Source organism: Pagrus pagrus (assembly GCF_965226575.1).
Source record: "Pagrus pagrus genome assembly, chromosome: 10".
Lineage (NCBI taxonomy): Eukaryota > Metazoa > Chordata > Actinopteri > Spariformes > Sparidae > Pagrus > Pagrus pagrus.
Window position 1 is genome coordinate 13,899,604 of NC_140194.1, and position 13,900 is coordinate 13,913,503.

Below are 13,900 nucleotides of genomic sequence, written 5' to 3' on the forward strand. Positions count from 1 at the left end.
AAAGTCCTGTTCTTGTTTGTCCCATTCACCGCCTTCTGGGGACTTTGTTGCTCTTATACTGTCACCTGATCTCCTCCTTTGCCTCTGTCATAATTACTGCAGCCACTAGAGGTCGCCGGCTAGCAACAAACCTAAATGTGGGTCGTATACTGCGTGAACGGATGACTTCTACGGCCATTTTTCTAGTGAGGATGGTCTGTTTTGATCACTAGATTCCTGCATATAACACATGGCTAAATTCTGTTAAAAAGCCAATTAGCACTATGCTAAAATGAATACCATTTGATAGGATGGTTAGCTAATTCTAATAGAATCTGTTTTTAGGAGAATTGTAGAGAGTGGTAGAAAAGACACACTGAAGAAGGAAGACACCTTTAATGTGTCTTCATGAGACTTTCAGTGCTCTTTTACATAGGAATTGATTAAAGCCAGCCAGATTTGGTTGTGCTTCTGATTTGAAATGGTCTTTTATGGCCATTAAATGATGAAGAGCAACTTTGAATTACCAAAAGTTCTCTCTTCCTACCTCGGATCTATCACATTGCTTCTTTTATTGCTGTATTAGCATGCACACCCAACAGAACAGAGGTCTAATAACAGAGGTGATTCAGTGTTCACTCTCATATCAGATATTGGATATGATGGCCTGTGGGACAAATTTCTGAAACGTCAGTGCAGAGAGATTTTAAATTCTCTGCGCCTTGGTCATTGTTCTCCAGACCCCTAGCGATCATCTTATTGCTGACATTGGCCAATTAAGTGGTGTGTTTCCGGATAAGGGCACTGTTTTGCAGTTGTGTCTTTCTGCTTGTCATGATAAAGAACTGCTTTCTTTAGTTCAGAATGACCTGGGTATGGAGTGGTTGCTCAAATGATATGGTTTATGTGGTTTGATCGGTGTAACTGGACTGAAAGGATGTCACTGTTATTGACATGAGCTTCTGTCCCTAAATGTCTGTGTAAATCCTTGCTCGTCTTTGTCTCAAGGTCTTGTTTTGACAGACGCCTTCCGGTCATGGCTCGCTCAGTTGTGAAGCAGTTTGTGACGGTCTGTTGGGGGTTCTGTGAGGTGGGGGACAGACCAGCTGTGGGAAGGGGACGGAGGTCACTTAGGCTAAGTAGCCTGGTGTCCCTCAGAGGGACATGGCAGGCAGTGAGGTTATAGACTGTGGTTGACAGCTTGGCCCTCATTACCTCCTTCCTGTTTCCTATCAGGGCAGCTCCTGATGGAGCAGGTGAGATGGAAAGGAAGTTATGCAACAGTGTTGGTCTTTGTCCAGCGTCTGCATTTTGTCTGTGTGTGCTTTCACAGCTGGCTTGATGGTTGTTTTTGAGTGTTTGTCTGTGTTTTGTTGTGTGTTTGTAGGTTTCTTTGCAAAGAGGTTAGCGTGTGATAGTGAGATGTCTCTTGACACGTATTGATGGATGTGTTTAGTGGATGTGTTGAGCCTGCTGTAGACTTTTTTTTATATATATATTTAACGTTACACTGTGTTTTGGTAAGGAGTTGTGGTTTGGGTTTTACCCCAGTCTTTTAAGGCTGACTGGGCTTTGAATGTTCTCCCACATTCCTTGGATATTCTCTGGGGAAGGCTAAGCTGTGTGCAGTGGCAACTTTCCTCTGTAACCTGCGTTTGTTTACATAGAAAATGTTTATATTTTCTGTTTCATGGTTCCCATGTTAAACACCTTGGCTTTTAGTTGTGTGTTAGCGTGTTCGGTATGACTCTGGTAGGTAAAGGAGGATGCTTTGCTTGTCAGGACTGGATGGCTGAAGCCTTTTCTCTGTCTGCAGAACACATGGTGTTGATCATAAGGACAGCTCGCTCTCCAGTCCTGGCAGTCACCAAGTGACAGAGGGAAAGAATCATGGCGTTCCTGAACCTTATTACAATATAACCCTTTACAGCAACCACCAATTATGCATCTCATTCTGAATGACATTCCCTTTGTGCTGAATCTTTAGTAAATGTCTTGCTTTTTAAGATGCCTTTAATGAGTAATTATGCAGACTGTTGTTGCTCATTGCTTCAGGGTTAGGGTTTTCTGATGTTTTCTCATCCAGTTGTATCTTGTTCTTACACTTACAATGCTGCTTTGTCCATTCTCTTCTCATTCTATCAAGATTTCATCAAGATTGATAAAGACCAGATCCACATAACAGAACTGTAGCTTATCAAAACCCATTAAGAGTCTCATAGCAGAGATCGGTACTGAGATGAGATCTGTGTGCTGTTTGAGGCCTCTGTACGATGAAGCAATGAATAATGTCCAAAGCCCAGAGAGATGATTCGCTGTCAAAGCCAGTCTCAGGTAAAGAGAATAGCCTTTGAGTTGTCACAATGTGATGTGCTCCTTCTGAACATGCGGTGTTCAGTTAGAAACTATGAAGAAAAGTTGTGTCATAACTGATCTGGCCGTGTTGATTCATGGACATGCCTTCCCAGTGGGGCTGTATCTTCCTTGTAAGTCAAATGTCAACCCTTTCGCACATCACTAAGAATGAAAAGCATTGTAGATTGTATGCAGAATAATATGACTTGTAGATGATATGTAAATACTGCTACCCCAGAATTCATAAAAGAAGTAAAGAGCATAAAAACTCAATTCTTATACTCTGGAGACTTCTTAAAAGGAAAATTCTTAGGAAGAGAATGAAATGAATGAAATTGTGTTGAATAACTTGCGCACCTGTGCACCTGTGCTTGCTCGTGTTCAAGCATGTGACACACAGGCTCATATGAATGTAAACAGACACACGCATACATCGCATCGTATGAGAGCAGCACAATGAAGTGTGATTCTGAAGCAGATTATGTGTGAGGAACAGGATGTGTGTGACAGAACTGCCTCTTCACTCCTGTTTTTCTCCACGGCTGTTGCAGGGGTGAAGCCAAGTTGAGCAGGCAGGAAGGCTTCAACTCCCCTCCTTGGTAAACAGAGTAGAACCTCGACAGAGCGATTTGGACCGAGAACAAGAGTGGTCTGTGTGATATAATCTGATCATGAAAGGACCTGTAAACTGGACCCAAGAGATTAATTGCTTTCATTCAGCCCTTTGCAAAACATGTCGGGGATGTTGTGGTTAAACAGACCTGTAGAAGCTCAGTGGCTGATAGGTTGTGTCTGATCTAGCGCTTCACAGCGGCAGATGGCAGTGCCGGCAGGCCAGGATGGTGCCAGAAGGTTACGCAATGGAATGATGCCTCTAAGACCTGACTAGAACACCGCATGACACATATATGTGCAGAAACACACTTCCCACACAATCTTCTCAAACTGTACAGACGTTCATACTTACGAGATTTAGTTTGTCTGCATTCTTGAACTTGTGGTCAGTTCAAAGGACTACACTTTTCCTTCCTTGTCAGAGGAAATAGCGATATATCCTTCATGGTGTCACGTTCAGGTGACTGACAGTTTGAACCATTTCAGGAAGCTCAGAGTGAAGTGGCACCCCGACATTGGCATGGCCACGGAAACAGATGGAACTATAGCTTCCCCATGGTCTGGCCTCCATTTCCTGGTCCTCTCTGGGGCACGTGTGTGTCTGCCAGTGGGATATGGGTCAGATGGTCGCCTATCTTTATCCAGATTGTTGCCAGGAAAACCTCCATCCATTTGGAAACAAAAAGGGCGTCCTCCTGGTTCACTTGGAAAAAACAAAAAGACATTGGGGATTTCATTGATGATACTTCTTGCTACAGCCTCTCATTTGTTGTGTTTTGTGTTTCAAATTACTTGCCTCGCTATGTGGCATTTACTAGCTTATGATATAATCATGCAACAGTACAGACTATAATATTTTCTGTCTGTGGTGTAGGTGGGTTTTACCAAATCAAATCTTAAAACCACATCGTGTAGCTGTGTCTTTTCAGTCTTGGGTCATTTCTCATTATTTTTTCCAAGACTTGTTTAAGTAAAGTAAAGGTTAGGTATGTGGGTGTGGTATTGGGTGGTGGGTGTGTTTGTACACAAAGAGCAGAAAGGAGCTGTTCAGTCCATGCCAACACACGGGGACTTTAGTACAAGTGGACCAGGCTGCGACATAAATCATGTCTTCTCTCGGAGCTCCTAGACTTTTGTCCAGGTCCGACCTAATCCCTCACCATGCTGTTTTCTAAGAATGAGCTCAAGCCACCAATTGTTGCCGTCCATGCTTTTCTTCACCTAAAGGAGACTTTACTATTTCTTTAAGGGTGCCACTGGGCCTGATTTTTCATGTCCCTATGATTGCTGACCCAGCATACAGTGAGCTGCACTTTGGTCTTGGTTTTCCACTATTTAACAGACCTGCGTCTTGTTCAAGGAATCGACCAAAACCACATATCAATCATGGCTGCCCCCTCACTGCTTGTACTATAAATAAAGAAACAACCAGAAAAATTGATTCTCTGTCTGCCTCAGATGCATTCGTTTCCAAAGGCAACCACACACTGCTTTGGGACCGGTGTAAAACCGTACTCTAGTATCTCATCACACTTTAAACATCTGTTCACTGTCCTCTTCCAGTACCTTGTTTGTCCCACATTTTTTTGCAGCATTAAGGTTAAGATGACGCAGCCAGGTAATACCAGGAGTTAATGCAGTCCTGGTTGCAAGGTAAAATCCTAGCTGATGAATTAATCAAACAATTTTAAACCAAGAATTGGTGAGATGAAACAAGTACTATTATGTTCTGCACATGGATGAACCTAGATGGAAAATAGGCTTTTAGATTTACTGGCAATTATTTGTGATCTTATTTTGGCTGAATGGAGTTTTTCAGAGATTAATTTTCCATTACAGATTAGTCGTCACTGTGTGTATGAGCTCTGAGGGACTTGTCAGCAAAGCCAGTATTGTGCTTGTGAATGTGTGTGTGTGCTGGTACTTTGTGCCTTAACATTACTCCTGGTGGATCCAGAGAGGTGAGGAAAGCCCCGGGCCCATCAATAGTTGAGTAGGAGCACGGTTGTGTGTGTCTGTAATGAGGCATACCACATCGCATCATCAATATTACATGCTGGCTTAGGGCCAAGGGATGTGCTCTGTGGTGTGTTCAAGTATAAAGTATGAGCGTGTGCATGTTGATGCGAGTGCTATGCATACAGTGTGATGAGTGTTTTGTAAGACCTATGTCAGGTGCACTTGCGACTGCCGACTCCAGACTTGTTTGTGACCGTGTAGAAGTCCCGATGTGGAGTTCAAGTGGGAGGGAGGGATCAGGAGCAAAGGGCGCCTGTAGGTCAGGAGCCAAGGTGCACCTGACTGCTAGAGAGAGGGAACAGCTGTAACATCCACATGTTACTCTGCCAACACCAAACCCAACCCTGAATAATAACCAGGCATTCAGAGCTGACAAAGAAGTACTGTATTTTCTCTTAGTATTAAAGTTTATATTTCAGATCGTATTAAAAAGCCTCCTGCGATTTAAAATGGCCTTTAATGCAGCTTTATGTACGAAAATCTGTTTCCACCCTACATTACATGTTTCATAGTGAAGCCTTTAGTCTCTCTCTTTAGCCTTTAGCCAAAAATTAGGGTTGCATGAAATGAGCTTTTTCCCCAATATCTGAAATGCTGATATTTCCTAACTCATGTTGGCTGATATATGGACATATTATTTAAACCTAACTGCAAAGAGCATCAAGCCGCTTCTGTAGTGAAATTAACTTAGTATTATGCCTATTTTTATTGCGATGGCCCACTGGCAAATAATGCTTTTCAAAATGAACACAGTCATTGGGAAAAACAAGGAAACTACTCAGTCAGCGACATTTTATTGAAAGCCTCAGCAGCCAATACTGACAAAGTGCCAATACTATTGTGCATCCCTACCTAGAATCCAGTCCAGATGTTTGGATGACTTGTGCCGGCCAAACACCTGCTTTGTTAACACGTTACCAAAACACACACAAGAGCACAAATATGCACACACACATCCTCACACACAAACAGAACCTTCTTATGTGTTAGACGAGAGTGCTAATAAAGTTCACCCCCATTCCCGCCTCATGGCTTCTCATCCCCCTCGGCCAAGTGAACAGTACTCAGAAATGAAGTATGGACAAGAATTTTAAAGGCTACCATCAAAGGCCGCCAGCCTCCTCCTTTAGATCTGTGTGTGTGTGTGTGTGTGTGTGTGTGAGAGAGAGAGAGAGACAGAGAGAGAGAGAGTGTGTGTGTAAAGTACCCCCACAGGTGATTGGATCTCATCTCATCTCATCTCATCTGATTGGCTCATCCATCTGTAGCGTTCCACAGGCGAGTGAGAGTCGAGTGTTAGAGGCCCGTCTAAATAATTTAGATCTTGCATTTGTATTGATCAGGTAGCGCTGCTCTCCGTGGGCCACTCCACTACTACCTATCCTCTCCATCCCTCTTCGCCCCTGCTCTTGTTTTTCGATTGTAACCTTGTGCCCCCAGCTTTGCCTCCCCTCCGCTCTTTCCCCCCCCCCCAACCTCCACATCAAACGTAGAGCGGGCACACTGCTGCGAGGGAGCAGAAAATGCATGAGAAGGGAGTAGATGGGGAAAGTGCAGGAGAGGGCGTTTTTTTTTTACCATGATTCCTCAAATAGGAGCGAGGCTGAGGGAGAGAGGCTGGAAGAAAGGTGTAAGCGGTGGATAAAGAAAGAAATAGCATGGCGGAGGCAGAAAAAATCTTTTCTGTGTGTGCGTGTGTGTGTAGCCCATATGCAAGTGTCTGTGGAGAGTAATGGAGTATGTGTAACCTTGGTGATGCAGGTCAGTGGAAAAGCAGAAATGAGCATATTGTGTGAACGGAGGCTGATGAAGCCCAGTCAGTGCTTTAAACCCAGTCCATTACTCCATTAAATACTGCATCATGCCACGGCCTTGGATCAATACAACATAATGTAAACACTCATAACCTGTCTCACCACACTCTGGAATGGATTTGTTGAATAGGTAATGTATTCTTTGGGAGCAAAAATAGCATAAAAGAGGAGCACATGTATGCTCAGCATGAACATGATAATTGCTTGCTTGAATGAGGCGGCCTTTTCCCTGCATTCTGTTGATACTGCAGTGTTAGAGGTGCACTGAGCAACATGGATTGAATATGATAATTCTTCTGTTGCCAAGCAAAATATCTGCCTTTCTCACAATACGGCTTCTTGTACACGCTGTACATGCTGATATAATTTGGCAGTGCTCGCACAGCTGACAAGAAGAAGGAATACAGCGATATTACTTGTGGCTCGCACGGTGTTATTGGAGCCATTCATACAACAGAGAGATATTCAGAACTTATGTTTGTTAGTCAGTTAGGATGACGCCATCTTTGACTAATGTCAGTGTGCCAAGCATGTACTGTATTTGATGCATGTTGCCATTAGTGTTTCTCCATTGGCACTTTTGGCTGCTCTGAGTTGAACCATGCTGCATTGATTTGCGTTTCAAACACCAGTTTAAACGAGTTGTCCCGGTAATGGACTATCTTTGGAGTCAGGTCAAAGCTCGGCATGGTGTAAGGGTGCAACTAGCAGTTACTTCAATATTGATTATTCTGCCAGTTTTCTTTTCTCACAATTACTCAATAAGTCTTTAAAATGTCCATCACAATTTCCCAGAGTCCAAAGTAAGCCAGAGCCTCTTCCGTCCAAACCAAAGTCTTCATTTACCAACATAAATGACAAAGAAAAGCAGCAAATCCTCACATTTGAGGAGCTGGATCCAACAAATGTGTGACATTGTTGCTTGATAAATGACTGAAACGATGAATCAGTTATCAAAATAGTTGGCGATTGATTTTCTTTCGACTTTGACTAGTTGTTGCAGCTCAGTTGGGGATGATCGATGGCTTCCTCTTCCTCTTTCAGATCCATTTTGTCATCCCATCTCCGTTTTTCAAGAAATAGGCGGTAACTGCCAAAAAATCCGAAACAGCCTGAAACTGCATGATGACAAGTAGCTGGCTACCAACAGCCGTTGCACAGTGCAGTCGTAAACAGTGCGAAAGAAAATGTGTTGTAATGGAAATGTGAATCCTCACGTGTTTGGAAAAGGACTTTTATTACTAGTTTTGGACATTTGCAAGTTTTCAGCGGAGGATTAAAACAATAAACGTAGACTACATAGTTGCAGCAAGTGTCAACTACAGTATATGCTTATGTTATTCCGCTTGGATGGGCACTTTTAGATTTGCGAGTGAGGTTCAGAAACTTAGGCCCAGCAGCCTTAACAAGTATGTAATTTACTGCTGTATACTGTATAGCAGAGCAGAGAGCATCTTAAATACAGCATTAATACTGTAGCTGTATTTGTGTGTGTAAAAACCGCGACAGGAGAAGAGAGGAGGAAATGTCTGGACATAATAAAAGAGAGTTGTAGGATGAATTATTGAGGCTTTGATATGGAGGGAAGAGATGGGCTGAACTGTGCTCTTAAGACAGGGTGTAGCACATCCAGCGTACACATACACATGCAGAACACACACATGCAGACACACATACACAATCGCTGGGCGCCTTGTGTGAGGACGTGTTAATGCAGTCACCCAGACAGACAGGCAAGGAGACTGGGCCACACAGGAGTCTGCCCAGATTCCCACATCGAAAACACACCAAGCCCAGAAGAATAAACACTCCCGAGACCAAACTGACATGTTTCTATTCTTTCTACGCCGACGCCGCGGGTGTCTCCTCCTTTTCCTATTCACGTTTCCCCCAAAAGCAGGGGGATTCCAGGGTCAGGAAATAACAATGCCTCCATCTTTCCCAACTGCAAAGGGTTTTATTCCTCCGTGTGTAAAAAAAGTGTATATTTTGGTTGCGTCGGCTCCTTTGAGCCGCAGACTGTTCCCCTGTGCTCTGATCTGTCTGGCTGGAAGCAGTCCAGTGGCTGAGCTCTTTCCCTCCAGTGATGTAGCCGGCTCTGTGGTCCCGTCACTCAGGGTCTTTGTTTACCGGGTGGATCGATAGTTAACTTGCTGCTGGGTACACTAAGCTGTAGATCTGTACAGCTGGATAACAGACCTCTGGCAGTTTTTTGCTCTGCAACACTGTTTGTGGTGACCTGTGATGAATAGGGGCTTAGCTAGGCTATCAGGGTTACAGCCAATTAGCTCATCAGTCTCTTCTAATATGGTTGTCAATAGCAACAGGCTTTGATTAAAACACAGTGATTTGTTCAGGGTGAGTTAGATTACACTCTTGAGCTCTTTGCTGTGAGGTGATGATACTGTGTTGTTCTTTTGTTCAACTACTTTAAAAGTGACTCGAACCGCCATTTAGCAGGCTCCTGTGTGTGTTTCTTTGTATATCTTTATCCGTACATCCATATTTATTTATTTATTGTTCAATAAATAGTTTATTATTAGCTTTTTCTTCTTCTTCACGATCATACACATAAACACAGGTGCCATATTTAACATATTTGCCTTTAGCACCCTATTATTGCACTCATTTAAATCACAATACCTGCATTGTGGGCACAAGGGTTGAATAGAAAAAAAATATATATAAATAAAATAAATAACACCTGCTTGCACATCTGTGTGCTCTCCTCACCTCCCGCAGGGCGTTCGGTCTCATCTGCCTCACAGCTAATGGTCACTTTACATTAACATTTGTTAACACCTGAGCTCGGTGCTCATTAGCAGCACGGTGTTGTGGCGCTGTTGTGTGTATACGCTTCCAGACTTTCTGTCCACATGTGTGTACATCACCCAGGCTAATTATCAGTGTAGCTTGCAAACAAAGCGTGAGCACATCTTAGTACTTGGGATCTTTGACACCTTATCAGCGGTAAATTTACAGTTTATCTTCCAGTGAGTTAACAATAAAGGGTCGCTAAAACATTAGAGAAGAATGTACTTTATTTCATAACTTACATTTCTTAACTAAGTCCTGTTTTGCTTTGGTGCTTTGTGACATAATGACCAGCTGAATGTAGAACTGCAGTAACATTCACCATCTTCCTTTTTCTGTCTCTTCAGTAACCATCTCCACCAGTGTTTCCTTTGATGGTCTGCTGGTGACAGGCCTCTACACCTCCACACCAGTCCAGTCGGCGCCCATCCCTGCTCCAGCCGCCTTCGGCTTTGGTAAGTTATCATAAGATACCACTGTAATCTGTTTAGAGAGGCTTCCTCAGTCATTCTCCTCATGCCAATACAAGCCTCTCATCAACTGCTCAACCTAGCTTCGCCTTTTGACACAAACAGACTCTCAGATACTTTAGATTGTGTGTCAGTCCTGGAACCATGGAGTATCACGGCGAGCACGACCCAGCTCAGTGATCCACATCCGTTCCCAGAGAGAGCATAAGACCACTTCCCCACTCCGGTTGTGACAGGCCCGTGATGAATGATGTGACCATCGGGTTCGGCCAGATGCGTTTTCATTGATGCTCGAGAGAAGAAAAACAGAAAACTGAATATGAGATGAGGAAAGGAAATTGAGGAATGAAGCAGAAAACAAATGAGGCCTCTGAGAGACAAAACCAAACTTCAAGTATGAAAGAAGAATAATGGTCATCAGGTCAGCTGGACGAATGTTGAGTCGGAGAAAAGGTGCAGCTGCCTGAATGAATTGCATTTGGTTCATTAAAATACAAGGTCATATTGATCATTACACTAAAAAGTGGTTAACGGTTTTGGAAAACAGTTTAGGAAATGTGCACTACTTCACTTTGTTGTCGGTTTGCTGTAAAAACTGCCAACTCGTCTGTCTTAAGTTGTCATCAGAGTTATTTTGTTTTTCGTTGTCAACATGTGTATCTGCGTGTTGTATCTAAATTTACTCTGAATTTACAATGTGCTTTGTTTTTATTCCAAATACTGCAAAACATGAAGTTAAAATTAGACCCACAGTTGTTTTGACGAGTGCAGTCTAATTACACAGTAAAGAGGCAACTGAAACTAAAGTTAAGTGTGACCCATTTCTGGACACACAATGAGGATTTTTAGACTCAGATGAAGTGTGTGCGGATGGAGCCCCTGTGTGCAGGGGTGGGGGCTCTCTCGGGGTGATGGACTGGCCATAAAGAACTCCTTAGAGAACAGGGCTACTGGCCCAGAACTGCTGCCCAGCGGGCTCACTTATCCTGACTAACTCCACTGTTCCTCAGACGCTGACTTCACCCCGGCCAGGGCAGCTCTTCGCTCTTGGCAGCGCTGTTTACTGGGGAGGCATCCAAGCAAGGATTGCGTCACCTTTGCTTCACTCTCATTAATTTGAAAAAGTTTTAAGAAAGGGCTGCACAGACTGATAGGCAGCAGCTTGTGGGACTGCGAGTTTCTGCATGGTGTGTGTTTAAATAAGTCTGTAAAGCTTTCCGTTACAGTATGTGTAATCTGCTAAGCAGTGATGCCATACAGGTTTCACAGCGCCAGTCACTGGATCTGTCCTCGGCAGATAGGATCTCTGCACCGCTGATTCTCCTGCATCCTCTCAGTGTAGACTTCTGGACTCAATGGAGCCTTCATAAAGGCGAAATAGAGGCTTGATTTATTCGTGCGACCATAGTCCTCTTTTTGGTTCCCATGGTGGCACTGCTGTCTACAGGCACATTTTTCCTTTACTTCATTTGTCTGCACAATTATTTTGTAAATGGGAATTTTATGAGACACCCTCCATACCCTAAGTGGCAGCGGCCTGGCTGGTCTACAGAGAGGGTGTCACATCTGTGGAGCGACAGCTCTTCAGCCTTGGGAGGGCTGAAAAGAGATGCTCCCAGAGAGAGGAGGAGAGCTTCATCAATGAGCTCATGAAAACCCGGTGACATCGCTGTGCATAAGAGAGCCAGTGTTTGCGCAAAATGCTTTGAAGATAATGCAGTGGAACAATAACGGATGGAGACAGCACTTGATGTTCATTGTTGTTGTGACAAGTATAAAAGGATCTGTGAGGACGAAAGGGTCACACAACTCCACAAGGGAGTTTAACGAGCCTGGTGTTGAGTGTGGAGCGTCTAAGACAGGGTGTGGCTCTAATCCCATCGGAGGCATGTAGGGGACACAGAGACACATGGACAGCAACATGTACACACACACGCATAGAATTCAATAAAGAAATAACCACCCACTCTCACTCAAAGGCACATACACACTCCAGCTGTGTACAGCTGTTAACGCCGCGGCTGGCTGGGGGAACATGTGGCTGACAGATGTATCAGTGCTGGAACCAACTTGAACCTCAGCATGGGAAGAATGAAACCTCAATGAACCGCCACCACACGATGGCACACACAGGGAGCGAAGATCAGTGGTAAATTAAGATCGCTGAGTGTGTTTGAGATTGGAAATCACAAGATCATGCTCAGTAAGAAGGGAGGGAAGACTATTAAGGTAGTCGGTCTTTTAGTTTTCCTTGGTAGGAGTCAGTGGAGAGAAAGACAGTAAGCAAAAACAAGACAGAGATAGCCGGAATAAACAGATAAAGGCAGTGATCTGTGGAGACAGAGAGGTTAGTGTTTTATGTGTGGGGATGTCTTGTGGTTTGTGCGGTCAGAGCTGTTGCAGCGAGCAGACAGGATGACTGCACGCCGGCCTCGACAGAGAGAATTCCCCTTCCGTGTCACCCCCCGCTGCTTTTTACGGAGAGCTCATAAAACCACTGCATGTATATATGCATGACCACACTGCATGGAAATACGAAAGCTCTATCACCAGCCTTCTTTCTCAGTCTTTTGTGTTTTTCTCTTTTTTTGGTGGGGGGGTTACCACGTGGATTACTGTACACACACAGACCCCGGGACTTGGACACAGAGACAAGGACGTTTTATGAGCTTCCACTCCCTCTGAATAACAATACACTTCACGCTACATTTGTAATAAAATACGAAGCTTTAAGGGACTGACTTTTTACTGCGTCGTCAGAACTTAACACCCCCTCATTGTCAAATTAGCCCAAATGTGATGGAGCAATTGGGGTGGCAATCAGGGCAGTCTGAGGAATGCCTTCTGGGCTGAGCTGCGGCTCGTTCCTCCACTGCCTCAAGGCAGGAGATCCCCCCCACTTGCCGCTGGGTGGCTAACCACAAACCTTTATGATGCTGTAATTGCTTTGCTATGGCTGGTGCAGAATCATACAAACTCGAGCTAAAAACAGTGTTGATAGAGGAGTTTAAATCGACTGTGGTTTTTTTAAACGTGCCCATCAGGGGCCTGATAAACTAGTCTGGCTGAGGCACAGCCGCAGCTATGTTTCTATTTAAAGGTACGCGGGGCTGGCAGGAAAGACTCAAGGTGTCAGTGAGGGATTCATTTAGTCACAATATCCAGTTAATGGACGAGGTAGTGTGTAAAGCGATTCATTTCATTATATTGCGTAGTATAGTTTGACAAGCTAATTGCACATTAGAGACCTTTGCAGCATGTTTTACAGTAAAACTTTTAGATGCTGTGTGTGTGTGAATGTGTGTGTGTGTGTGTGTGTGTAACATGCGCGGAGGGGATGTCTACACACACTGCCAGAAAAGCAACATGAGTCTGGACTGACTCAGCTGCTGGAGAATTCCAACAGCTCCGTGTTTTTCCCTCCTTTGACTTTTATTCCATTAAGAGCTCTTTCTTTCCATTCCAGCCTCCCGGCTTTCTGAAAGGAACTCACACAGCTTTCAAGTTGGCGTCGCCATAGATTAAACGACGAAAAACAATAACTTATGTACATTCCTATTTATTTCATTCGGGTTTACATAAGAACAGTGTCTCACAGCAGTGATGAGGTGACTTATTGGACCCTACGGGCCAGGGCCTGGATGGAAATAAAATGTCACATGTGGTCTGATTTGCATTGCTCCCCTAATGGCAGGATTTTTCCCATCACATCATTATCCACTCAAACACAAAGACAGTACAAGTATTCATTCTAAACGTCTCCAGATTCATAATTACGATGACGAACAAAAGGCACTTGAAATGGAGGAGAGAGCTTTGAAAATAGACAGGAGA

The 13,900-nt window shown here is 44.0% G+C and overlaps 1 protein-coding gene across 4 annotated transcripts in view; it reads left to right on the forward strand.

Moving 5' to 3' along the window:
• reln (reelin) overlaps positions 1 to 13,900 on the forward strand; it is a 93,213-nt gene that overhangs the window by 12,412 nt on the left and 66,901 nt on the right. For all 4 annotated transcript variants that reach the window (XM_084364315.1, XM_084364316.1, XM_084364313.1 and 1 more), the window contains exon 2: positions 9,944 to 10,051. In XM_084364315.1, coding sequence (XP_084220441.1) covers positions 9,944 to 10,051 — 108 coding nt within the window. The remainder of the gene's footprint in view (positions 1 to 9,943; positions 10,052 to 13,900) is intronic.